Source organism: Mchenga conophoros, linkage group LG3, assembly GCF_057382185.1.
Source record: "Mchenga conophoros isolate Kocher_MC1m ecotype Shallow Benthic linkage group LG3, M_conophoros_male_GT1.1, whole genome shotgun sequence".
Lineage (NCBI taxonomy): Eukaryota > Metazoa > Chordata > Actinopteri > Cichliformes > Cichlidae > Mchenga > Mchenga conophoros.
In genome coordinates, this window is record NC_140528.1 from 48,402,589 (window position 1) to 48,429,917 (window position 27,329).

Here is a 27,329-nt window from a genome sequence, read left to right on the forward strand (position 1 = left end):
GATCTACTGTCCACTTTCACTGTCCATCTCTGAAGCAGTCAGTGGTTCTTCAATTATAAAACAGGAAAATCCACCTGTTAGCTTTAAGGTTTGCAGAGCACTTGTTAGTCAGGTGCAAAGGTGCCTCACCTGACAAATAGCTAAAGTTTGACACTGTCACCTGTTTCATTTTTCTTCGTGGGGTCAGGTGTACAGACTGAGATCTGCTAGGAGGTGGCAGAGCAGATGTTCACAAGCTGTGAGCAGCACTATTTATGCTATATTCAGGTGTAATATAACCCCCAGTAACCCTCTGGGTTAAATATCTTTTTCCAAACTCAACCAAAAGGTTTCCAACATAACAGGTTACTGTGATGTTTCCCCGTCATCTCTTTTTATATGGTACAGATACTGATACTGAAATTACAACTTGAAGCATGCATGAAAACAATCGTGAGAAACTAAACCATCAACTCTGCTGTAATAAAACAGAAATTATAAACAGACAAGAGTTTAAACTGTTGTTGGGAGGAGTTAAATGGAAATTTAAATGTTTCTCTGGAGTTTTTGTTTTTTTACATCAGGCCAGTTATATTTAAGGATAAGTGAAGCTGTAACTGGAGCTTTAGTGAACTGTGGTGAATATAGTTCAAATCCGAGCTTTGTTTTTATCTCTCTTCTGTCTTCCAGTTGGTAAAGCAGCTCGAGGAGGAGAAAACTGAGGTAAATCTTTGTCAAATCAATCACCCGCTATTATCTCTCTTTTCTACATGTTTTATATAACATGTTACTACATGTGTATCACTATGGGTACATTTCTTACTGAAGCATGATTGGGAATCCTTACACTCACCTTAGATGCCCTTTGGTTTTTTTTGCTAAAGATTAATTTTCTTTCTTACATCCTTTAATTACTTTTCTTTAGCCATAGCGTCTTAGCCATCTACTTAGATTTTTAAATCCTTGTTTATCCCGTGGCCCCGGATAATCAGAAGAAGGATGGTTGGACATTATTTTAAGAATTCTGCTCTGTTTGGTTCGTTTCTTATCTCCATAGTTACTGTTGTTAATTCCTCATTTATCAATTTTCTGTTTTAAAAAGTGCCTTGAGTTTCACACAGGCTTGGTTCTTTTCTTTTCTTTTTTTGTCAGAATAAACTTCTGAGCAGAAGTCCTAAAATAAACCTTTACTCTCATAGTCACTGAACTTTATACTTTGCTCTATAGAAACAAAACTAATATTACAGGGCAGCTGAGGGTGTTGGGACAAACACTTTAAATCTGTCTTCCACGTTTACTGACTGTAGTTTTTACAGATGTGATGAATTGTATTTACAAACAAAGGACACTAATTGATCTCTGCCAACAGGTTTCCCGCAGCAACCTATTTAACTTTGGCTTTCGGAGATGATCCAATCAAAACTAATCCAGAAGTTGCTCAACATGTAACTGAGGAGTCAAAAAGTCAAAGAGCTTCATCATGGAGAAACTTGGTGTTTGTTATGTCACTGATTCATGTTTAAATAATCAGTTGTTCAACTTGTAACACTTTGAGTGAAGTAAGCTAAAGCTCTTATCATCCATCTAAAATCCCCAAATACTAAATTTGTTCAGTCTTTGTTCAGTTGTACAGAAAAGCTAATAAATCTTATCAACTAAAAATATGTTGAAAATGCACTGCTGATTTTTTAAGTTAATTTTATTTTTTGAAAGATTTTAAACATATTTTAAGTTAATAAACCAACTGATAAATAAATAATTGATCAGGTAACAACTCATGAGCTAAAACACTATTCTAGGAACATTTGTGTGTCTGTGTGTTTAATATTGTGTTCATTTTTCTGTGTCCGACAAATAGAACTGTAATGTTGTATCTGTGTTATTGTGATGCAAAAACATTTTTATATAAGTCTGAGTTTTAATGTTAATTGAAGTAAGAAACAGAAAAACACTATCTTGATCTTTTAACACTAAATTTCTTATTAATAAACGTATTACTAAAATAAATAAAGTTCCAAAACATTTTCTCATTTTCCTGTGCTGTATATAAACATATTGTTTGCTTCTTTCTTTTCTCATACATTATATCTTCACTGGGTGTCGGGCCGCTCTTCAGCAGGGAACAATAGCCAGGCCCAAATCTCCCAACACCCGAGTGCATGACACTGAGATTGTCTTTATTTTTTTTGTCAATTTTTTAAAAACAGTTAACAAATTTAAAGATGAACAAATAAAATGCAAGTAGTAGCTGACATCCACGCCCCTTCTGTTGGGCACATTCATTTTAAAATATGTTAATATATATAAAAGTTATTATTCTTGCCATGCTCACTATTTAGCTGCAGAGGATACGCTGACATGTTTACAGCAACAAAGTTTATACAGAATTCTGAAGACACAAGCTGACATTAAAATGATCACACTGAAGTATTTTAACTCTGCTGTGAACAAAGACATTTTCTTGAGTGGTTTGTATCTAAGAAGCTAAAATTAGTCGAGTGTCTGCAGCATCTAAAATCACCACACGCTGAGTAAACTGAGATTTACTGAGAGGTCTTTAAAAATGCTCAGCAGGCCTGTGGTTTTAAACTCTTCTGTGCATGACAGAGTTTAACAGCAATCAGCTGAATACTGCAGGAGAAAAAGGTTGCAGTAAAGAAAAATGAAGTCAAAGTATTTTTACAATATTTACACTCACCTGTCATAGTGTAGCTCTTATGATTGTCCAGTTTTCTGCACTGTTTCATTCTCTAAATGTTAAAACTTCCACTAATCTGAATCTTAAAACAAACGATTGATAGATTGATGCATATATACCATCAAAAGAGTGTACATCACTGTCACAACAGTGTTTATTTTCATTCAAAGGCTTTATGACTTTTCCCATAATGGTGGGCCGGTCTCTAGTCAAAATGCCCGGGCCAATTTTCTGTCCCAGTCCAGCCATGTATGCAGCTCATCTGCAGTCTGGTGTTGCCTACATCTTCCTATTCAGAAGGCAGAATTTCCGAGTTCTGAGTACAATCAAAGCACCACGACTGTAGTTTTTGTGTTGGATGTAAAAGGCGCACATGACGCTGTGACGTAGGCTAGAATCATGGCAGTAGTCAATGACGGTCCAGGCGTGGGATTTCTCTCCTGGAAATATGCACATTATCTTTTCCTTTCTATTGGTAGGTGGCACAGTGCACTTGTGGCAAGTAAGCAAGCTAGAAGACTGGCAAAGTTATGGAAGAAACACATTAACAAGAGAATTCTGAGTAAAACCAAAGTTACACTCAACAAAAATATAAACGCAACACCTTTGTTACTGCTCCCATTCCCCATGGGATGGACGTAGAGACCTAAAATTCATTCCAGATACACAATATAACCATCCCTCCCAAACAGTGGTCACAAATCAGTCCAAATGTGTGGTAGTGGGCACATCTGCTATATTGAGATAATCCATCCCACCTCACAGGTGTGCCACATCAGGATGCTGATCTGACATCATGAGTAGTGCACAGGTGTACCTCAGACTGCCCACAACAAAAGGCCACCCTGGAATGTGCAGTTTTTTGCGCTATTGGGGGTCTGGGGACCCAGAACCGGTCAGTATCTGGTGTGACCACCATTTGCCTCATGCAGTGCAACACATCGTCGCATGGAGTCTATCAGATTGTCAATTGTGGCCTGTGGAATGTTGGTCCACTCCACTTCAATGGCTGTGCGAGGTTGTTGGATATTCGTGGGAACTGGTACATGCTGTCGTATACGCCGGTCAAGCACATCCCGAACATGCTCAATGGGTGACATGTCCGGTGAGTATGCTGGCCATGCAAGAACTGGGACATTCTCAGCTGCCATCTGCCCTGAACAATGTGAACCATGATTCATCCGTGAAGCGCACACCTCTCCAACGTGCCAGACGCCATCGAATGTGAGCATTTGCCCACACAAGTCTGTTACGGCGACGAGCTGGAGTCAGGTCAAGACCCCGATGAGGACGACGGGCATGCAGTTGAGCGTCCCTGAGACGGTTTCTGACAGTTTGTGCAGAAATTGTTTGGTTGTGCAAACCAATTGTTCCAGCAGCTGTCTGGGTGGCTGGTCTCAGACGATCTTGGAGGTGAACCTGCTGGATGTGGAGGTCCTGGGCTGGTGTGGTTACACGAGGTCTGCGGTTGTGAGGCCGGTTGGATGTGCTGCCATATTCTCTGAAACGCCTGTGGAGACGGCTTATGGTTGAGAAATGAACATTCAATGCACGGGCGACAGATCTGGTTGACATTCCTGCTGTCAGCATGGCAATTGCACGCTCCCTCATTGCTTGTGGCATCTGTGGCATTTTGCTGTGAGACAAAACTGCACATTCCAGGGTGGCCTTTTGTTGTGGGCAGTCTGAGGTACACCTGTGCACTACTCATGATGTCAGATCAGCATCCTGATGTGCCACACCTGTGAGGTGGGATGGATTATCTCAATATGGCAGATGTGCCCACTACCACACATTTGGACTGATTTGTGACCACTGTTTGGGAGGGATGGTTATATTGTGTATCTGGAATGAATTTTAGGTCTCTACGTCCATCCCATGGGGAATGGGAGCAGTAACAAAGGTGTTGCGTTTATATTTTTGTTGAGTGTACTTTCCCTAGTAACTAGTTACTTTGAAAGTAACGAGTAACTTGAAGTAACTGAGTTACTTTTGAGAGAAGTAACTTGTAATGTAATTAAGTTACTATTTTAAAGTAACTTACCCAACACTGGTTGTTTCACACATTTCAAACCAAAAATGTTCCTCTTTGGACTCAGAATCTGTCTCCTTCACAAGCGGTTTGATGGTTGTACGTTCCCATGTTTTTTATACTTGTGTATTATTGTCTGAACTGATGAATGTGAGACCTTCGGTTATCTGGAAATTGCACCAATAGATGAGCCACACACATGGAAGTCCACAGTTCTTTTCCTGATGTCTTGTTTGATTAAGACACAATAAACTTAGTGCATGAAAGTAATAAAAAAAAACATAACTCTGTCTTTATTCTGACATTACACAAATACAAAAAATATGTTAATATTTATAGATCTAAAACAAAAGAAAAAATTTCACTCTGATTTGATTTTTGACAGTAAATAAAAAAAATGTATTTGTTTTTTTTCTGAAGTGTATGTAAATATCTGATTTCACCTGTATGCTAAAGCAGCAGTCCCCAACCCCCGGGCTGTTTGGTACCAGGCCGCGAGAGTTGAGACTCGGGTGTGAAATTTATGGTTTTCAGGGTTTTTATCATTTTTATTATCTGGTTTTATTTTGTTGTATTCATCCGCGACACCTTAAAGGCCGGTCCATGAAAATATTGTCGGACATCGGAATCAGAATCGTGTTTATTGGCCATGTATATATACACATAAAAGGAATTTGGCTCTGGTAGATGGTGACTCTCAAGCACAGCAATGTAAATCACACACACACACACACACACACACACACACACACACACACACACACACACACACACACACACACGTGTCTATATATACATTACACATGCATACATATACATACACAAACATACACAATGCTGTGTAAACCAAGTATAAATAACCAATCTAAACTTATATACATAGAATACAGGATGACAGAAATGAAATGAGGTGGAATGACAGACAGGTCAACTGTTTAGGAGGGAGATGGCGAGGAGAAAGAAACTGTTCCTATGTCGGGTGGTCCCGGTCTGCAGGCTTCTGTACCGTCTGCCAGAGGGCAGCAGGTCAAAAAGTCTGTGTCCAGGGTGTGAGGGGTCTGTGATGATTTTCCCTGCTCGTTTCCTGGTTCTTGAGAGGTACAGGTCATGGATGGAGGGCAGGGGGGCGCCGATGATCCTTCCTGCTGCCTGTACAGTCCGCTGCAGTCTGCTCCTGTCCCGTTTAGTGGCTGCATGATACCAGACTGTGATGTGTAGAAAAATATATATAGGATATATTCATTTAAGAATATAAAAATGTCTGTATGTATACTATTAGTGAGGAAAAACTGTGCTGGATCTTTGGGTCTTACCGTCCTCCACACTGACATTGTGTTGTGGAAAAATAAATCAAAATGATTTTCTGACATTTATTTACACAGAGTAATAACCTTGAACACAGTTTACAATTAGTGTGTTTTCAAATCATCACTGATCATTAGTTCAAGAAAGTTACAGCCACATAACAAAACATAAATTTTCTATTACATTTCTACACTTTTGAGTATTTTTAACAATTTTTAATAGTATAAAATGTGTGTGCAAAATAATATTATAATATTTTAAAATATTAAAAAAAAGAAATTTCCAAAAACATCACAGATTACAGATCTGCAGTTTAAGTGAACACATCATAAACTGGAATTATAAATGACCATTAGTGGTTTAACTGTAAAGAAAGACTTAAAACTTGATTTAAATGAAGCTGCTCATTCATGAGAGATTGTTGTTCAATTAAGGAAAACATTCGGTGTCAGACATCTGTAAATCCATCAGCTAATGTTTCTAATGTGGAAAACAATCATCAGCAGAAGCATTGTTAGGAATAAAGTTTCTATATCTATCACCACACATCACGCACAGACTTTGGAGCTGTTTGATCATCAGACTGGCTGCTAGAATTTGCTCTCATACAGCTTTAAGTGCATGTCTAGTGAAATTTTCTGTTTATAAAATCTGTAATTTGTTGCTTGTCTATCACATCCCCAAAGAACAGTCATTATGTCAATTCTGAGGCAATTTAATTGTGTGCTTTATACTTATCAGTGACCCCTTGAGAAAGACCCATGGTGTGTATATACACTTTGGAGTCAGCTTCAAAGATGTCCTTGGAACATTTAAACCTATCATGAGGGGATAGTGCCTGTGGTTTAACCTGTGAATAAATCCTGGTTTGTTACATTAACTGCCTTTAAGTACCTTTCCAGGTTTGTGGTAACACCAGAAGCAGCCAAGCTACAAGGGACAACTTTTACCCACTCTGAGAACATGTCAATAACCTGGAGCAATACTTTTACCTCCATATGGTATTAGTTCAATGAAATCCATTTATAATTGATCACAAGGTTTATCTGATCATATTTGTGCTACCTGTAGAGTTTCAATACCTGTACCTGGATAGGTAGTTACACAGGCAATAGAAGAATTACAAAATGACATTTCAGAAAACACTTTAACAAGTCTGCAACAAATTAACAAGTGGCTCTTGGCGGAAAGGGATTGTCTGAAATACCGGAAGTGAATCAACGATTAGGCTTACTCCATGTTTGTAGTACAGAAAAGTGATTTGTCACGGGGTTTTAAGAAAATCCCTGTAGTCACACTTTCACAAGCAGAAGAAAAAGAGACTGAAGGAGCCTTAGAAAGAAGTCAAGGAACAGCCCCAAAATCAGTGCTGTCCTTTCTGATTTGATTTTTATTTTTAAAGAATTATTTTACATTTATGTTTACATCAACAGCTGGTGTGCTTAAGCCACCACACATTCCTTTATATTTTACTAAGGAAATTGGAAATAAGCAGAGCAATTTATTGAAATGTGTAGTGTAGAACCACCAGAATGCCAAACCTCCAAACCACCAAGGGGCGCCCTTTTTATCCCACCCTGCAACATCAGCAGTATTAGCAGGCCTTTCTTAAAGGACGGGTTAATTGTCACCTCATACTTCTAATTAAAATTACCAGTTACAATTTTAAAAGTATTCAAGATGAATTTTGAGGTGTTTGATTAGTCTGATTTTATCACATTTTTGACATGTATGAAAACTGGACTGAACGGCTAATTGTCTACATTTTAAAACTAACCTCACAGTTGGCTCCAACAAAGTAAGAAATGCATTGTAGTAAATTAATTACTGTAAAAGTATGACAAAGTTCATCACAAACTTCACAACTGCCTTTGATCACCAGACCTGCAGCCTCCCTCAGTCTCCAGCCCTTGACCTACAATTTTACCCTGCACTTCACCAACTGCTACTTGGTTTATGCAGATTTCACGTCCAGGAAAACAAGACAGTCAGCCACATCAGACCCTTATGCAAATGGAAATTACCAGTGTGGCAACTACACTACGGTCACAGTACAAGTAAAACTACACACTTTTCTCATCCACAAACTGGAAAAATGTTTCAGATTAGAAGTCTGATTACTTGTGCATCTACCCATGTTATACATATGATAAGTTACCCATGTGACCTTGCATATACCATTAAAACTAACAGTGAACATAACCTTCCTGTTGTGTTCAGGTCTCATCTAACCGATTTACAACTTAAAACACTTATAAATATTGTGTTTTACATCTGATTGCCTCAAGGCCTTATGACATCCTCCACACTTTGCACTTGAACATATTCTGATGAAGTTGTGATAAACATTTAATCTTATAATCACTGAACTATATATTTTGCTCTATAGAAACCAAACTAATATAACAGGGCTGTTGAGGGTGTTGAGACCAAAACTTTAAATCTGTCTTCCAGGTTTGTTGACTGTAGATTTTATAGCTCTGATGATTACTGATGACTATTAGCACAAAAGAAGAACAACTGATCTCTGCCAACAGGTTTCCCATAGCAGGAGAGCTATGGATCGAGGGCAGTTTCCAGCAGGTGAAGAACCGCAGATGTCCTTACAGGTGGGCGACAGCGTGGGAGGAAACCAGGTGAGGCTTGGATCCACCGACTAGAGGCGGGCCGCTCTTCAGCAGGGAAGAATAGCTGAGCCCCGATCACCAACACCCGAGTGGATGACACTGGGATTGTCTTTATATATATTTTTGTCAATTATTTTAAAACAGTTAACAAATTTAATGGTGAATGAATGAAATGAAAGTACTATCTGACATCCACACCCCTCTGTTGGGTCATTTTATTTTAAAATATGTTAATATATATATAAGTTATTGTTCTTGCCATGCTTACTATTTAGCTGCAGAAGATACACTGACATGTTTGCAGCTACAAGGCTTATGTAGAATTTTTAAGCCACAAGCTGGCACTGAAATGATCACGCTGACGTATTTTAACTCTACTGTGAACAAACATTTTCTCATGCGGTTTATCTCTAAGAAGCTAAAATTACTGGAGCATCTGCAGCATCTAAAATAACCACACGCTGAGTAAACTGAGATACTGAGAGGTCTTTAAACATGCTCAGCAGGCCTGTGGTTTTACACTCTTCTGTGCATGACAAGTTTAACAGCAAACAAGAAAGTCAACGGAATAAAAAAGGAAAAAAAGTATATAGTAAAAAAAAAAACTGAAGTCGAAGTATTTTTTACAATATTTGCAATCACCCGTCATAGTGTAGCTCTTATAATTGTCCAGTTTACTGCACTGTTTTATTATCTAAATGTTAAAACTTCCAGAACATTCTCCATCAGTCATCTTTATATACAGATACCATTTATGTCTTTGTAACACTGAGTTTTCCAAAGTGAAGTAATCCCACTAACAAAAGCAGCAGAACCACCATCACAATGGTGAAAATAGTCCTCAACATTAGGAACACCTGGACGACAGAACAAGAAGATGAGCAGGTCTCTCTGTGAAGTGCTGCAATGATAAAAATACATCTGCTGTAAAACAAATAAGGTTCACCTTTAAATGACAGAATGGGAAAACTGATTGTCTCCACTTAATTATATTTAGCTACACTCTAAAATTATCATTTATTCTAGCTCTTAATTTCTGATTTAAAATGTCTGAATTAGTACCTGTGACAGTCAACAAGCTCTCTGGTGATTCTCCAGTATCAAACATCTTACACTTGTAGAGTCCTTCATCAGACCTGGAAACTTTGTGGATGCTCATCTCTCCTGTGTAGCTGTTCCCGATGAGGAAGCCATCTTTATAGAAATCAGCTGTGAGGTTTGAAGTCTTTGTCTTGTTCCTGCAGCGCAGAGTCACATTGTTTCCCTCCTTGACGGGGACAACAGGACTCTCTAAGATGACAGAACCAGCTGAAAAACAAGACTTTTTATCTGATACAGAAATCTGTAACATTTCAAACCAAACAAGCAAAACACTGAAATAATAAGTGGAACAATTTTTTAAGTTAACAGCTGCCATGGCAACGAAATGTTGGACTCATTGATACTCACTCATTTTAATGTTAATTTTTATTAATAGTACATAAGACTGAACAAATACTGTGGCTTGACTCATCAATATTGTGGCAGCATTTGAATGGAATCATTATGATTCATTAAAATAAGTAAGTTAAATGCTGTTTACAATAAATGATACTAATAATAGTTCCGAATACTATAGATATAGATACAAATAGAACATTTTTATGTTAGAAAATGTTTCTGAATGACATAAATCCATCAGGTCATAAATGACGTCATCTTTTCATAATAAAATATTTCAGTCACTCGAGTGTTAAACATACGAGTTATGGTGATGTTGACACTGATGCTTTTCTCTCCTGCTCCAGTCTCACACCAGTATTCACCGCTGTCTGTTGCATAGGCTCGATGAATCGCACACAGTAGTGTTGGTGAGCTCTCATCACACACTGAAATGAGTATTTCTGTATTTCTGATCCCTTTTAACTGAGAAGCTCCATCAAGACCCTCACAGTGAAAGAAGACAGACTCCAGCTCAAAGAACTGCAGTCTTTTTGGGACGATGCGAAACGCAGCATCTTAACCAGAAAGACATCAAATGAAGTTACTGTATAGAGTAAAGGAACAATCAATCAATTTTGTAGTAAACAAAGGTTTGTTGACAAAATTGTGTGATTTAAGAGAGAAACTTGCTCAGCTGCTTACCCCTGTTTTCAACATGTGCGGCCAGCAGAATAAATACAAGTAACACTGAAAAATTAAATAAATTATCAGCCAAAGAGTTTGTTACTGCAAATATAAACTCAGTTACAAATGAACTTCTGCACACGACCTCCTGCTGAATATTTATAAATGATGACATTTTAATCTGTCAGACCTTCAGTGAGTTTTATTTAATGCAAACTGTGAACATACTGACAAACATGACAACGACCAGATTGACAGAAACACTGTAATTAAATAAGTTTCCAGTGTTAATGCTGTTAAAACAATTTGTGGAAGTTTTATTCAAGTACACAGAAATATGTAAAACCAGAGAACTCACACATTGTGAAGCCGACAGCTGTAATCTTCATGTTGTCCTGCAGCTGAATGTCTGAGCCTGAAATACAGCTGCTCTGTACTGCAGATGAAAACTTCCTCTTCCTGCAGTTTGACTTTAATAACATGAAGCCTGACTCACTGTGGTTCTACCAGAGAGCAGGTAAAGGACAAAGAGAGCAGTTAGGAGTTTGATACTGACCATGAACTGCAAAAACAAGTCCAGCTGAAACTATTCTTTACATACAGATGAGTTATAATATATTTGTGTCTTTGTTTTAGGTTTTGAGTATTTATCGCTTCCTTTAAATTCAATCTGCAGATCAAACAGCAGTTTAAGATTAATATCGACCTCTACTGCAGTCTGCACGTCAAAGTGTCCTTAAGAAAGATATTAAACGCCATGTTGCCCAAATGCATCCACCAGAGTGTGAGTGAATGTTAAACTGCTTAAACACCAAATGCTCTATGAACGTCTGTGTGATTGTATCAATGAGACTTGTAGTAAAAACAGCTATGAGCACTCAGTCAGAGTAAGAAAGACTGAGAATGCATCATCTATATTTATTCAAAGTATAAACTGTATTTATAAATGTCTCACATGTGAAGTCTCTTTAAACCACATACTCTATTGTTTTTATTACATGTGATTAGCTGTTTCCTATATGACAAATCAAACATAAACGTTTTTCAGCCTTGTTTGTATTCAAACACTGAGTGATGATGATTCTAAGGGCCTGTGACTGACTGGAATCTAGAACACAGGTGAACATTCAATTAGTCTTTTTTATTTTTGCTTCACGAGGTACTTAGAAAGAGTTTTGTTTCCTAGAATTAGTTTTGTTTTGTTTTTTTGCAGCAAACAATAAATCCAGTCACTCTGACCCCGCCTCCCCCTCCTTATTTCATGATTTGGTTTGGTCCAGGTGCTGCTAGCTGATGCTGAGCAGTAAGATGGTAGGGTGCTTCTGTTAAAAGTGATAATAGGAGCCTAAGTTTAAAAAGAAAGGGAGACGGGTGGAAATGAAACTCGTAGTGAGGTCCACATAAAAGAAACTGCTTGACTTTGCTAGTATTAGATAGTTCACTTCACTTCTAACAGAAAAGAATGTGTTTGTGTTATTTTAGCAAACGTGTAATTGGTGCAGGCAGACCCTTTGTACGTATACTGCAAGTCTACGAAATCACTGATCTGCCGACCTGCTGCCAGGTCAAACAGATCAAACCTCTTCTTCAGGCTCAGCTGTTCAACTCCCATCTGCATACTCCGTACACTGAACCACTGATACCTGAAGAAGTTGATGAGTTGTTTTATGTCAACAAATGAATAAAAATAATTTTTAGATCTCTGTCTTTGAGCTCCACTAGGTCTCAGGACAGAGACATATTTCTGCTGCATATACTTTGTTTGAAATCTGATATACAAACAATTGTTTTAGTTATAATTGCCAGTACTTGATATTATTTTAAAAAAAATCTGATAAAGTTATAATTACAATGATTAAAATGTAGTGTCTTGCACATATTTCATCAGTCATACACAAAATCAATAAATCTATTTCTCTTAGCAGAATATTGATCCATGTCTGCAGAGTCTTATATTTTTAGGGCTGGCATGGTTTGCAAAATTAAAGTTGTGGGGCCCAAAGTGAAATCTTTTTTCACGGGACCCCAAATCACCGGTGGCACCCCTGCGACACTGAAATGGATAACAGATGATATAAAACAATCCTGAGAATCTTATCAGTGTGTACTTCAAAGATCAGTCCTGTGCTGCCACCTTGAGTATGATAGCTGAGATAACACATCACATGTGAATGTTTCCCCCTTTTTGAACACCATAAAGACAGATATGGTTTCAGCTCTGTTATTTTATAACAGGCTCAAAGTTCAGCATTTGACACACTGTATACCTGATCTAACCAGATTATTGAGATTGCTGAGATTACCCATACGGAAAAGAAATAGTAAAAACTTATATGTGATTACTCATGAAAGTGGCCACTTTCGCATTACTTTCATACATTGTTTTAGTAAGTATCCAAAACATACAAGTTTCATTATATAATTTTTCAAGGGATCTTATATCTGTTTTCACACTTATATGCTTTTCATACAAGTTTCACACAAGACAGATACAAACTTTATAAGATTTATATATATATTTTCCATATGGGTACCTGATCTAACCAGATTCAACAATGAGTGTTAACCTGATAAATTAATATTTTTCCAGCATTATACTTTGATTAACAAGAACTTTGAATTTTAAGGGCCTGTTTTTTCCATAAAGCTGAGCATATATGATGGATCTGGAGTTGATAAGCCAACGTAAGTTAACGCCATCAGGTTAAGTATTTTCAGACACCTTGTAGTCTCACACAACTTTCCACAGTTTCATCTGTTTCAAATTGTTTATTTTTAGGTTCTTGTTACGGCCTGTGGCCATAGGAAATCTGTGTTAGCTGCTGTGATGTGTTTCTTTGCTGTGTTTTAAGAATCTCTGCAGGTCCTTCCTCTAATGAAGAGCAGTGGGCTGCTGATTGGACCACGGATCATGTGACTGGGTTCAAAAAGCCGCTCTGACAGCTGCTGGGAGAGAGAGAAGCGAGCGACAGTGAACCAGTTGAGAGCAGCCTGGCCCTTCCAAATTCTTTGTGTGATTTTGTATACAGTGGGGCAAAAAAGTATTTAGTCAGCCACCGATTGTGCAAGTTCCCCCACTTAAAATGATAACAGAGGTCAGTGATTTGCACCAGAGGTACACTTCAACTGTGAGAGACAGAATGTGAAATAAAAATCCATGAATTCACATGGTAGGATTTGTAAAGAATTTATTCGTAAATCAGGGTGGAAAATAAGTATTTGGTCAATAAAGCGCCCCTCGACAGCCAAACCCATCTGTTCTCTGATTGGATTGTTACATTTGTGATTGACATGACATTGACCAATCAGATGAAAGGAAGAAAAATAGGGTCAAAATCCGTACTTGTAACTTGCAGGGGTTTTTTTTCTAAGTCCACACACAAATCTTTTTTACGCATGCACAAATCTTTTTTACACATACAAATCTTTTTTACGCACACACAAATCTTTTTTACGCACATACAAATCTTTTTTACACATACAAATCTTTTTTACAAGTACAAAATATTTATGACCACATTTTGAGCCCATACAACCGCTCAAATGTGCTCAGTGTTTATCTGATAAGATAAGATACCTTTATTAGTCCCACGAGTGGGAAATTTCATAGACAGACCAAGAAATGTGCAGCAATGAACGTTAGAAACTGATCCAACAGGAATGTCTGGTTTGCAGTGACTCATTAATATTGAGTTTTTGTTTCCTGCTCGGCTCCAGTGACTCGTTTCACTTTGACAGTTTGTATTACTGTGTAGTCTGGGGTCTATCTGTGGTAAGTCTTCTTCTATTTGTTTGTTTTGGGGGTTGTTTTTGAGTCAGAGAACAAAAAAAAATAAGCTTATAACAAAACACTACAATTTGTGGTAAAAAAAACAAAAACAAAAAAACAGGGATTTTTTTTTTACATGTTAGTGAATAAACTCTGAATAAAGTCAGACTGTTGTTTCTCTGTGAAACCGTGAGCACATACTACATGACAAATGTCTGTCAGTTGTTAAAAGCTCCAAATGTAGCAGCAAAGTGTGAGAAAAGCTGTATTTATGTTGATAAAGAACTGTTCTTGGAATCAGAGACCTGCACTTAAAGCAGCACTTTGTCTCATCGGGGTGACCGGGTGAAACTCTGAGCTTTCAGTTTTAGTCATGTGCTTAAGTTACACTGCTATGGAGCAGGTTCATTTCAAAATCAAAGCTCATAGTCTGAGCTGATCTGTGTTCCTGGTGAGTATTCTATTGGTCACCTCCAGCCTTGGCTGAGACTTTGTGCTTTTCTTTAATATATTTGCCAAATAGAGATAAAACACAGGGGTGTGACTACTGTTTACTACACTGTCAAAACACGTATGCCCTACTCAGGACTTTTGATTTTGGCTGTGTTACAGCTTGTGATAGGGATGTTTTTCTTTTTAGTCAAATTTTTGAAATCGTGTGTCCCTTACTCTTGCATGTCATCCATAGCCTGCTGATGTATTTTGCACCATTTCTACACCTTTATGTACAAAAATGACGCCGGTGAGGTCGGCTGCCGTGCTGGATGCTCTGCCCCGACTTCTCCACTTTTTGCAGTTTTTCGTCACTTTTTGCTATATCTGCCATAATCTTGCATGGGCATCATACAAAACACACAAATTTGCTACAGTAGAGACACTTTGGTTTCTATTGGTCTACAATACACGAAAATTTCACCATGTTTAACTTCGGACCCAACCTGGCCAAAGGAGATCCTGAAAGAGAACAAAGGACGCGACCCTAAGCGACGGCCTCGAGGTAAGAGAGCCGGCATCAGGAACAGGCTACGGGCTCGCGCACATGCCCATGCCCAGTATCCTGCTAGCCAATGTTCAATCCATCGAGAACAAGCTTGATGACCTCAGAGCCAGAATCAAGTTCCAGAGAGACATTCGGGACTGCAACCTCCTCTGCTTCACCGAGACTTGGCTGAACCCAGCGATACCAGACCACGCCGTGAAGCCGACGGAGTTCTTTTCGGTTCACCGCATGGACAGGACAATGGAGTCGGGGAAGAAAAGAGGTGGTGGAGTGTGTTTGATGGTGAACAACAGATGGTGCGACAGCACAAACATCTCCCCACTCACACGCTCCTGCTCGCCCAATCTGGAACTTTTGATTGTTAAATGTCGCCCTTTCTATCTCCCTCGGGAATTCACTGCGGTCATTGCCTGCACTGTTTACATTCCGCCTCACGCGGACTCGGACACTGCCTTATGTGAGCTACATGAGGCTCTCGCACATCAACAAACACTTCACCAAGATGCTGCACTCATTGTTATGGGAGATTTTAACAGAGTGAATCTCAAACGGACATTTCACAACCTTCACCAGCACATCAACTGCCCCACCCGGGGCACTAGGACATTAGACCACTGCTACACCCCGTTCAAGAACTGTTACAAGGCTCAGCCCCTGCCGGCATTTGGAAAATTGGACCATGCCGCCATCTTCCTCATGCCTGCTTACAAACAAAGGCTAAAGCAGCAACCACCAATCAGGAGGGAGGTCGCTCGCTGGACGGACCAATCAGTGGCCGCGCTGCAGGACGCACTGGATGACGCAGACTGGGATATGTTTAGGCGCAGCTCTGATGACATCAACATGTTTACAGAAGCGGTTGTGGGATTTATCGGGAAACTAGCGGACGACACAGCAGAAAGAACTATCATCCGAACGTTTCCCAACCAGAAGCCGTGGGTGGATAAAAACATCCGCGACGCTCTGCGATCACGCACCGCTGCCTACAATGAAGGGCTCGTCTCCGGTAATATGGACCTATACAAGGCTGCGTTCTACAACGTGCGCAGCGCGGTCAGAAAGGCAAAGCGGAGCTACGGGGAAAAACTAGAGTCACAGCTACGACAGTGCGACTCTAGCAGCCTGTGGAAAGGACTGCGGACTATAACGGACTATAAACGACCAGCTTCTTCAATGATGAATGCCGATGCTTCACTGGCTGATGAGCTGAACACGTTTTATGCTCGCTTCGACGCTGCAGCAATTAAAACAACAAACGGCTGCGCGCGCTCGGAGTGCACCAGTGAAGAAAATGCTTTCGTCATCACAGAGCATGCCGTGAGGAACACCTTCAGGAGGGTGAACACCAGGAAGGCAGCAGGACCAGATGCAATCCCTGGCCGTGTCCTTAGAGCCTGCGCTGACCAGCTAGCACCGGTGTTCACGGAGATCTTCAACCTCTCCCTGGCCCAAGCTGTGGTTCCCACATGCTTCAAACAGTCCATTATTGTTCCTGTTCCAAAGAAACAACAGCCCGCTTGCCACAATGACTACCGTCCAGTAGCACTGACCTCAATTGTGATGAAGTGTTTTGAAAGACTGATGAGAGATCACATCACTTCTTCACTTCCTGCCACCAGTTTGCTTACCGGACTAATCGTTCCACAGACGATGCCATATCTCACCTGCTCCACACATCCCTGAGTCACCTGGACACTGGCAGAGGAAAATTATGTTAGGATGCTGTTCGTGGACTGCAGTTCAGCATTCAACACAATAATTCCCTCTAAGCTTTTCACCAAGTTGACGGATCTAGGACTCAGCTCATCACTGTGTCAGTGGATCCTCAACTTCCTCACAGACAGACCCCAATCAGTGAGGGTGGGAAAACAAGTCTCCCCCTCCATCTCACTCAGCACTGGAGTGCCTCAGGGCTGTGTTTTAAGCCCCCTGCTGTACTCACTGTACACTTATGACTGTGTAGCCACATCAGACACCACCTCCATTGTCAAGTTTGCTGACGACACTGCTGTTGTGGGCCTGATCTCCGACAACATCGAGACGGCCTACCTGGAGGAGATTAGGAACCTGGAGACCTGGTGGCAGGAGAATAACCTCCTCCTAAACATCAGCAAGACTAAGGAGCTGATCGTGGACTTCACTACAAAGCAGGCGAGGAATTACAAACCCCTCATCATCAGTGGCACGCCAGTGGAGAGAGTGGACAGTTTCCGATACCTGGGTGTCCACATCACTCAGGACCTGTCATGGTCCTGCCACATCAACTCCCTGGTTAAGAAAGCCCGTCAGCGTCTCTTCTTCCTCAGAAGACTTAGAGACTTCCATCTGCCACTGAAGGTGCTCAAGAACTTTTACTCCTGCACCATTGAGAGCGTCCTGACGGCAAACACCTGCACCTGGTTTGGGAACAGCACCAAGCAGGACAGACGAGATCTGCAAAGAGTGGTGCGCTCGGCCAAACGCATCATTCAATCAGAGCTCCCTGACCTGCTGTCCATCTACACCAAGCGGTGCAAGTCCAAAGCTAGGAAGATTATGATGGACCTCTCCCATCCCAACAATGGACTCTTCTCACTGTTGAGGTCTGGGAAGCGCTTCCGCTCCCTTAAGGCCAAAACAGAGAGAATGAGGAGGAGCTTCTTCCCCCAGGCTATTCGGGCCCTGAACCAGGTGTAGGACTGGACTCTCCCACACACGTCACTATAAGACTGGACTCTCACACACGTCACCACACGCACCACCACACATTTCCTATAATCCTATAATTCCTATAATTTATAATCTTTATAATCTCTTCTGCTATTTGCACATTCTTTAATGTAAATTCCTAAGTTAAATTGTAAATATTTATAGTAACCTGTAAATTGTAAATATTGAAATACTTTTTCTTCTGTCATTTAATGGTCGGGCATTGTACAGCTACAAGCATTTCACCCCCATGTCATACTGTGTATGGTTGTGTGTGTGTGACAAATAAAATTTGAATTTGAATTTCAAAATCTACATGCACAAAATCTGACATAAAATCCTCAAACAAAAATATTTTTCTCTGCTTTTTTCATAAAATACATGTTCAAAACACCACAACTTCACCCTGATAGCTCACAGAAATGTCACGTATTAAACAGAAGCTGGCAACTCAACTCTGTAGAGTGGGCAATCATAAAGAAGAAGTTTATTTCAAGATGTAGACGCAAGCTGCTCTTAATATTTTTGGTCACCAGATATCACCAAAGAGGACTGTTTAGAAAAGTTTTGAGTAAGGAAACCTTTTTCAATACAAGCTTCAGTCCTGTACTGCCATCTTCAGTATGATAGCTGAGATGACACTTACCATGTGAAAGCTTCCCTCTTTTTGAACACTGCGAAGACGGATATGGTTTCATCTTGATTATTTTACAACAGGCTCAAAGGTCAGCATTTGAGACAGCGTACAACTGAACCAGAATCAACAATGGATGTTAAATAGATTTTTCCAGCATTACACTTTGATTAACAAGAACTCTGAATCTTAAGAGCCTATTTATTTTTTCCATAACTCTGAGCATATATGATGGATCTGGAGTTTATAAGCCAAAGTAAGTCAATGTCAGAAGGTTAATGATTTTCACCCTCACCTTGTAGTCTCACACAACTTTCCACGAGTAAGTCTCTTTCGAATTGTCTGTTTTTAAGTTCTAAATGCTTTTCTGGTGTCTCGTTATAAAGTCTGATTATAGTATAATTTATTTCACTGACATAATTAAATCTGTGTAAATAAAAATAAACATTTTACAAGTGAATGACTAAGGTTTAAAATATTTGATATGAAAGCAGAAAAGAAAGTTTTAAAAGTGAAAGTATAGTGTAGAGGTCTGGGCAGAGTTATTCTTCCAAGTTTTTTTTTCTCTGTTTTTACAATATTCTACTTTGTATAAAGAAAACATTGTAAATGTTTCATATTTCACCAATTTACAACAGCTCTGCACAGCAGCTAGAAAGTCACTTTACAGTCTACACTCACAGCAAACTGTCTCTGTTGGCTGTAGTTTACCAGTTGTGATTCCAACTTCATAAACGGAAATCTTATGGAATTTATGGTGAGACCAGCTTTTGTCCATGTGCAGAAAATTATGAGATGGAAACAATAAATAATACATTTTAAAATACTTTTATTATGGATATCTTTTGAAATAAAGGAGAACATGTGCAAACATCAGGTATGGTTACCCATTTCTGAACTTGTAATCTATGAACACAGATTTTGATCAGATCCCTTTGTATTTATTTGTTGTTTATTGCAGATTGCACTATTTTCATTATTTATCCTGCTGCTATAACAAACCAATTTCCCTTGTGGATCAATACAGTATCTATCTATGAAAAGTAATAATCTGATAGCTAAGCTTTCCTTGCAGCCCATTACACAATCAAAACAATCAGCAGCAGAGTTCACGTCAAAGATAAAGATGCCACTGACCAAAAGTTATTCCCTAAGCTGCAATTTAGCACCATGGTAAAGTAATGTGTTCACTTTAATCAATAGCAAAATGTCTGGTGTCTTAACTCTGGAGTTAATGGAACACAATAGTGTTAAGTGCATGTTGATGACCTCATGACAGTACTTAACATATTAAAACATATTAAACATGTAAAATATGTTTTTAATCTTGAATAAGTTGATTTTAGATATGAAATAAACACATTCTTATTATTTCTATGACCTCTTGCATCACATCTTGTATCACTGATGTATTTTCAGAGGAAGATGCTTCCACAGATAGATGTGCTCTCCCTCTCTCCGCTTAAAGTCTTCAGTATTTTGGTTTTCCATCTACTAATACACTTAAATAGAGGTAAGCTTGATGTTGCTTGCATAATATTTTTTTACAGTGCATATAAACAAAACATTAAATATGTTACATTTGGTACAAACAGTAGTTCATATTTTGATTTTCATGATTTGATGATTTGTTGCCTATATATATGTATATGTGTATGTATATATATATATATATATATATATATATATAGGCATTCAAACTGGCTACAAAAATTAATAAACGCATCTTTCTTTCGTTCTTTGTCTTTTCCTCCTGTCTACAGCGGACTCTCAGGTGGTTGGTCCACATCAACCAGTAGTTGCATTAGTTGATGATGATGTTATTTTACCGTGTCACGTGGAGCCTGCAGAGGATGTGACAGCTGAGATATTGGAGTGGACAAGATCTGACTTGAACCCAAGATTTGTCCATGTGTGGCGATCCGGTCAGGATCTGGTGAATACAAGAAATCCTTCATACAGGGGAAGAGCATCACTGTTCATCAATGAACTGAAGCGTGGAAACATTTCACTGAAACTCTCCAGAGTAAAACTCTCTGATGAAGGAACCTATGAATGCAGCATTCCTTTAATGGAGAAAAAATCTTTTGTTAAGCTTGTGGTTGGTAAGTAGATACACGTCATATGTTCATGGTATAGTGGATTATGATATGATATAAATCATAAATCCAGCCAACAGGATTTTGGTAGAACTGTCAATGAGGAGCAAATGGTGAGATTTTCATATTTAGTTCCAGTGAAAGTTCATATTTCTGTAGGTTGAGGAAATATTTTATCACAGAAATGTTTATTAATTTAGCATTATGTTATTATTCATGATTAATATTAGAAAAAACAACACACCAAATGCATCAGAATTTTTTAATAATAATAATTTAATAATTGGGAATTACTGTCCATAATATGTGTTTTTTCACCCACTAAGAACTTTTCTAAACTCTTCATTTTACTCAGCATCACATGCTGCCAGGTCACTTCTCATCAGTTTATCTGGAACTGGCGAAAATAGAGGAGGAGTGGTTTTACAGTGTGAGTCTGCAGGCTGGTATCCAGAGCCTGAGCTGCTGTGGTTGGACGGTGAGGGAAACCTCCTCTCTGCTGGACCTACAGAGACCCTCAGAGGTCCTGATGACCTCTATACTGTCAGCAGCAGAGTGACTGTGGAGAAGAGACACAGCAACAACATCAATTGCAGAGTCCAACAGAAGCAAATCAGCAAGAGCAGAGAGACACACAAACATGTTCCAGGTAAATATCGTTTATAAAATGTATGATATGCTTAATTCAGCCTAAATCAAAATCTGTTGAAATAACATGTAATTCTGTGTTTATTGTTTCAGATGAATTCTTTGAGCTCACATCCTGTTCTGCTGCTCCCATTGTTATTGGTTTGGCTGTTAGTTTGGCTGTAAGCATCATCTTGATTTTGATTGGAGTCTTTTTCATCTGGAGACAAAACAAAACAAGTAAGACACAAATTGATTCACCATGCTGTCTAAATTAATATCTCAAGTTATTCTAACAAGTTTTGAAGCAAAGTGTAAATTACACTTATTTTTTATAAGCAGCTAAACATCATTGTGTGTTATGAGATAAGGCACAATATATGCACTTCATAATTTAGTTTAAAATGAGATGATTATATGCTGCGTTATCATTTTAGCTCAAGAGAACATCATATTGTAATCTTGTCTATGCTTTTAACAGATGTCAGGAGAGCTCACTGTGATGCATGTAAAGAACAAGAAACAGCAAACCGCCCTGAAAGTGACAAAACTGAAAGAGACCAAGAGCAAGATAAGCTCATGTCACAGGACATCGTTGCAGTGAGTGATATGAACGAAACACAAGAAAATGAACAGACAGAAAATTTTGAAAAATAATCAGGATATTACATGTATATGGGGAAGAAAGAGTGTGAGTGGAAAGAAAAGAGAGAAAATGAAAATGGCACAAATAAAAAGAATATATGAATAGCATGTCCAGGGTTAGCTAACAGTGGAATAAATCTTTTAGAGCAATTATACATGACAGAGAAATAGTTACCATCTTCTGTTATAAGAACAGATGATATTTTTCTGCCGTCCTGATATTCACATCTTTTGTTTTGTCATGTGTCATTGTGCAGTTTGTTATGCAGAATCTCACAACAGAACTTTTTCTATTTTCTCTTAAGTCTGGAGCACTTCCCAAAACTCAGCAACTGATCACTCTTAATCTCCACAGTTGCTCATGAAGAAGAGTCCAGAGTTCTTCTGTAACTAAAAAGCCATATTTCCACAAATCCACAAAAGATACAACTAAAATCACATGTATTCACTTTTAAATTAAAACCTTACATAATGTTAACATGTTTAAGCTATAGAGGCAGGATGGTGGTTAGCATAGTTGCAACAACACAGTCCTGGGTTCATATTGTTAATTTCTTAAATGAAAACTATTAAAGTTTGCATATTTTGTCATAAGCTAAAGAGAACATTTGATAAAAGCACTGACACTTTATAGATGAGAGATAATAAAATTAATTCAGTCAGTCTTCAGTTTGATTTTAATATTTTATTCTTGCTCTCATATACAGTTACCTTAGTTTAGGGTCAGTTAGAGGTCAGATTCTCTGTGCGAGCTCTTTTAAGAAAGAGAGATTTGAAACAAAACACAAGTGCCTCAGTGGTTTTCAGACTGCTATGGTTTAACAGTCCTTAAAGATGTTATAAAAAAATATGAGCATGAGTAAAACATTTAAAAAAATGCAAAAAATGTTGGTGTGCTTTTCAGGCTGAACATTTGTGTTGATCTGTTTGTCTGTTAGTGTGAGAAAAACCAACATGCAGCTGAGGAGAAGCTGAAAGAGGCTCATCAGGAACTGGAGAAGAAAGATGCAGAGATCAGCAACATGAAGAAAGAAGTAAACACACAGATAAACATCCACATTTCCATTATGTTGACTCATATTCATTAACAGAAACCTTATCCTAACACTAACAAACAAATGCACAGATTTACATGTATGCATTAGTTTCCATTTTGTCCTCAAAAGAAAGTAATCCAAACTCCAGTCGGGCAAAAGCAGATTTATTATCCATTGAAATGAGTGATGAACAAACACACTGCCAAACAACAGACACAATGTGCTACAGCTGGAAACATTCATGTTCCTAATGACAGCAGCACTCACTGTTCGACCACACCCATAGTAAAGTTAAGGCTAAACCGTTGTGTTGATCTGTTTGTCTGTTAGTGTGAGAAAAACCAACATGCAGCTGAGGAGAAGCTGAAGGAGGCAGATGAAAAACTGAAAGAGGCTCATCGGCAACTGGAGAAGAAAGATGCAGAGATCAGCAACATGAAGAAAGAAGTAAACACACACAGACTGTTGTTTTGAACACTTCAGCACAAACACACATCCATTTACTGGGACCTCGCTCTGTCCTCAACCATAAACAAACAAACATGCAGCACATTTACATTTATTATTTATTCTATTGGCTTTTTAATGGGAGGAAAGGAAACAAGGACCCAAACTGAGTGTGTAAAAACAGATTTGTATTACAAATTCAGACAAAGACTCACATCCACACAATAAGAGACAGCGGAGACGGAAATTCAAGGTTTCCTGCAAAAACCTCTGAAATCATTCAGCAATCACAGAACAGAAGTTAAAGCCAAACAGCCGAACATTACAGAGACTTTCAGGACTCTTATTTCTACGTCTTACAGTTCACACTGAAAAAAAATATATACTTTTTAAACAAAAGTGCAAATTCCTGAAAGGAAACAAAAATACTTTGATGATTTTGTACAAAGTGTTTTGGTCAGACTAGTTTCCTCTGACTTCAGTCTCTGCTGTCTGTGATCAGGAGGAAAACCAGGAAGCTGACAAAATGTTGAAGGATGATAAAAAACAGGATTTTCAGCAGCAGGAGGCAAAACAACCAGAAGTCACAGAAGTGGAGAGGCCCCTGAAAACCCCAGAGCATGAGACCCCCAAAAGGACAAACACATTTGTGGCCACAAATCAGACAAGAGCAAAAGAGAGCGCTGGATGGAGACACCCAGCAGGCACAGAGCAGAAGCCCCAGGAGTCTGCGGTTACGAGCTCACAGGCTCAGCCAGCAGCCGACTGCACCACAGCATACCGACCTCTGAGCCCAGAGACCCAGGATCCAAGGGCCCCCCACACCCCAACAGTGGCCCATCAGAGCCAGGGGGGCCAAACCCGACCAAGCAGCTGCCAGGTACTTTTGAGATCGACTCAAATTTTGATAAAGTTTACAAAAACATTGACACCAGATTTTAAATGATATTATTTGTATATTCTATCTACACTGTACAAGATTACATGCATATTTCTTTTACCATAAAGATATTCACAGAAATAGAAGTGTTCAGCATGCTCTCATATTCACTGCATTAGGAAGGTGGATCTACATCTTAAACTGGCTGTGAATGTGGAGACCTTAAAGCAGAGACATGTCCAACAAAGTAATTCAAAAAGTTCTCACAAAGTGCAGACGAGGCCTCTGGACTGGAAATAAAAACTGCAATAAAAACTGGAGATCGAATCAAACACTGTTTCTCATAGGCTTAAATATCTTGTCCATCTCTCCCTCTCGCACACACTAATCTGCTTATGTTGTCTCTCTCTCAGCCAGACACAAGCAAACCACCTCTTGAGAGATCTCAGACCAGTTTTGAGGAACAGAATAAGAGCGGCTCAGCCAATCACAGCTCAAAGACAGGTGACATCACTGTGGTCGAGGTCGAGAGAAATGGCGACTATATCTGTCTGAAAAACACTTCCAGTGAGGTACTGCTGCTTGCATGCTGATGAACAATGAGTGCTACCTAAACACAAACCACATGTTCCATGTATTCAGAAATATTTTAAAAAGGTCCTTTTCACTTATGTGGACGTAACACACTCATTGATAAACACTTTGGATTTAACACACACTGAACTTTATTATTGCCTCATTCATTTTCCCCCTTTTTTATTCTCTTGTTTTCCTTTTACAGAATAAACTTTTGTCAGGTTGGAAGTTAAAACTACAGATCAACAACAGAGAAAGTGCCACATACGAATTTAAAGGAAACTTTATACTGAAAGCTGGAAAGACACTCCTTGTGAGTCTCTGTGTTACTAGATTTTCTCTTTCAGTCTCTCTTTTGTTACTTTTAACTTGGACATCTGTGACCTTTTTATTGGTTACATTTACAGTTACGGCAAGATGCTGTCTCTAAGCCAATTAAACCTGATGCTGACCTGCTGTGGATGAACATGGTCAACTGGAACATTGGAGACGACGTGAAGATCGACCTCATCAGCAACACTGGAGAAGAACAGATGCTGTTTAAAAACAAGATCATGTAAAATAATCAGAGTTAATTTTCTGAGGGATAAATTAAATAAGAGCATTATTACATTTTATATATTTCATATCATTTTAAGTCAGTTAAAAATTTTGTGTTTTTATTGAATTAAAAATATGTAAATAAAAATATCTTTAAAAAGGAGTCTTTATTATTTAGAGGTGCATCACAAATATAGTTTAACTGCAATGATGTGGACAATGGTGAGACTTCGCTGTGTGTTTTAAAGCTGAAGGTACATGAGTGAGAACTTCACAAAGAGAAAATCTTACAAGATCTCAAGTTTTTTTTTCTGTTTTACTTTGAAAAGTGATTATTATTATTATTTTTTTAACATAAGTCACAGCGACCACTCCCTAGTTGACTATTTGCATTAGAGACGTAATTTTTTTGTTTTCCATTCTTTAGCACAGATTATAGAACAGGAAGTGGTTTGTAATTAGCATCGTTAACGTCATCAAGACAAGAGCGCTGAATCCAAAGTAGAACAAACAACAGGTTGTTGTACTTTGGACTGATGACTGGCCGAGCACTTCAAGTCCTGATATCATCATCCAACATCATAACATCATACAGCTAATATCCTAAAGTAACAGTTAAAACAGTGCTCAGGATAATTGCATTTGAGTAAAGCACTCTTTGAAGGCAGCACTGTCTTAAGATGTGGTTCACCAACATCAGATATGCTGCACTTGTGCCATCCTTCATCAGATATGGAAACACTGTGGCTCACCATATCTCCTGTTATTCTGTTGTCTATGAGAAGTCCATCCTTATAAAAATCAGAGAGGAGGTGGGAGGATGTGTTCTTGTTTTTGCAGCTCAGACTCACGCAGTTACCCTCCAGCCCAGGAAAAACAGGCCTCTGCAGGATCACAGAGCCAACTGACAGACAAATGTTTTCATTTCCAGTCATGTTCTCAAAGATTGAATAAAATGACTTTTTACAGAAACTTTCCAGTGAAAGTAAAGTTGACAGAGATTTTTCTGTCTCTCCTAATTTTGTCACATGTAAACATTTTCCACTGTTTGTTTGATAGGTTACTTGAATACTGCAATATACTGTTGTACCAATTCAGTTAATGTTTTGTTGGGTTTCTTGATAACACGTTGCTTGAAGCACTCCTCAATATAAAGTTGCAGACTGTCCAGATCTTCGCCATTGCCCACCGGAGTGCTGAAGGTAGTGGAAAATTTAGCTAGAATATATTTTATTGCCTTATAGGCTCTCTAGAAATTAACTGGTTGAGAAAACTAATGAGCAAAATGTAACCAGTAGCACCCCGCCATGCTCAATACTGCCGAGATTCCCATTAAAGTCTCGAGTCACTACTGCATTATGTCTCCCCAATACTTTGCAGATTTCTGTTTCATGTCACATGCTTAGAGAAATCCGTCAGTATTCCTGATCCTTCGCAAATGAGTGGAGCCATCAAGACCTTCACAGTGAAAAAAAGAAACTGAAACAGCTGCTGTCTGTCTGGAGTGATGTGAAAACCTGCATCTAAACAGAAACACAAAGAAAGCAAAAAATGTGATATAATGAAAATACAAACAAAAACATTAATTTCTATTGTAAACCTGAAGAACAATACAATTGACAAAAGCAATAAAAATAATT

At 38.8% G+C, this 27,329-nt stretch overlaps 2 protein-coding genes and 1 pseudogene across 5 annotated transcripts in view; 2 read left to right on the forward strand and 1 right to left on the reverse strand.

Moving 5' to 3' along the window:
• LOC146579121 (uncharacterized) overlaps window positions 1-1,907 on the forward strand; it is a 59,252-nt pseudogene extending 57,345 nt beyond the window's left edge. The window contains exons 30-31 of the transcript XR_014890295.1: window positions 670-702; window positions 1,349-1,907. The product of XR_014890295.1 is annotated as an uncharacterized LOC146579121 (transcript). The remainder of the gene's footprint in view (window positions 1-669; window positions 703-1,348) is intronic.
• Window positions 1,908-9,081: 7,174 nt separating this feature from the next.
• On the reverse strand, window positions 9,082-12,365 carry LOC146579122 (low affinity immunoglobulin gamma Fc region receptor II-like). Its single transcript, XM_085267922.1, has 4 exons — window positions 12,302-12,365; window positions 10,384-10,638; window positions 9,704-9,949; window positions 9,082-9,530 (listed from the first exon to the last, which is right to left on the reverse strand). The coding sequence occupies exons 1-4, from the start codon at window positions 12,363-12,365 to the stop codon at window positions 9,394-9,396; spliced, it is 702 nt and encodes a 233-aa protein (XP_085124048.1). The 3' UTR covers window positions 9,082-9,393.
• A 2,006-nt stretch (window positions 12,366-14,371) lies between these two features.
• LOC146579123 (uncharacterized) lies at window positions 14,372-25,836 on the forward strand. 3 transcript variants are annotated; one of them, XM_085261257.1, is made up of 13 exons: window positions 18,942-19,094; window positions 20,258-20,351; window positions 20,602-20,943; window positions 21,293-21,586; window positions 21,679-21,804; window positions 22,046-22,060; window positions 22,094-22,164; window positions 23,148-23,243; window positions 23,577-23,693; window positions 24,196-24,573; window positions 24,987-25,145; window positions 25,355-25,462; window positions 25,557-25,836. In XM_085261257.1, the coding sequence occupies exons 2-13, from the start codon at window positions 20,264-20,266 to the stop codon at window positions 25,707-25,709; spliced, it is 1,947 nt and encodes a 648-aa protein (XP_085117383.1). In that variant the 5' UTR covers window positions 18,942-19,094; window positions 20,258-20,263; the 3' UTR covers window positions 25,710-25,836. The 3 variants fall into 3 exon arrangements, with proteins under 3 accessions (XP_085117382.1, XP_085117383.1, XP_085117378.1); XM_085261256.1 differs by lacking the exon at window positions 18,942-19,094 and adding an exon at window positions 14,372-14,519 and having other exon boundaries at window positions 22,046-22,164; XM_085261252.1 differs by having other exon boundaries at window positions 22,046-22,164.
• The last annotated feature ends 1,493 nt before the right edge of the window (window positions 25,837-27,329 follow it).

Bases quoted from the DNA above. Each gene is read 5' to 3' on its own strand.
- LOC146579122 (XM_085267922.1), bottom strand. From the start codon at position 12,365: ATGCAGATGGGAGTTGAACAGCTGAGCCTGAAGAAGAGGTTTGATCTG. The intron at 10,639-12,301 runs GTCGGCAGATCA...TTTCTGGTTAAG, and splicing joins TCTGTTTGACCTGGCAGCAG to ATGCTGCGTTTCGCATCGTC. The intron at 9,531-9,703 runs GTACTAATTCAG...CACTTCACAGAG, and splicing joins GAGCTTGTTGACTGTCACAG to AGACCTGCTCATCTTCTTGT.
- LOC146579123 (XM_085261256.1), top strand. From the start codon at position 20,264: ATGCTTCCACAGATAGATGTGCTCTCCCTCTCTCCGCTTAAAGTCTTC. The intron at 23,694-24,195 runs GTAAACACACAC...GTCTGTGATCAG, and splicing joins TCAGCAACATGAAGAAAGAA to GAGGAAAACCAGGAAGCTGA. The intron at 25,463-25,556 runs GTGAGTCTCTGT...TTACATTTACAG, and splicing joins AAGCTGGAAAGACACTCCTT to TTACGGCAAGATGCTGTCTC.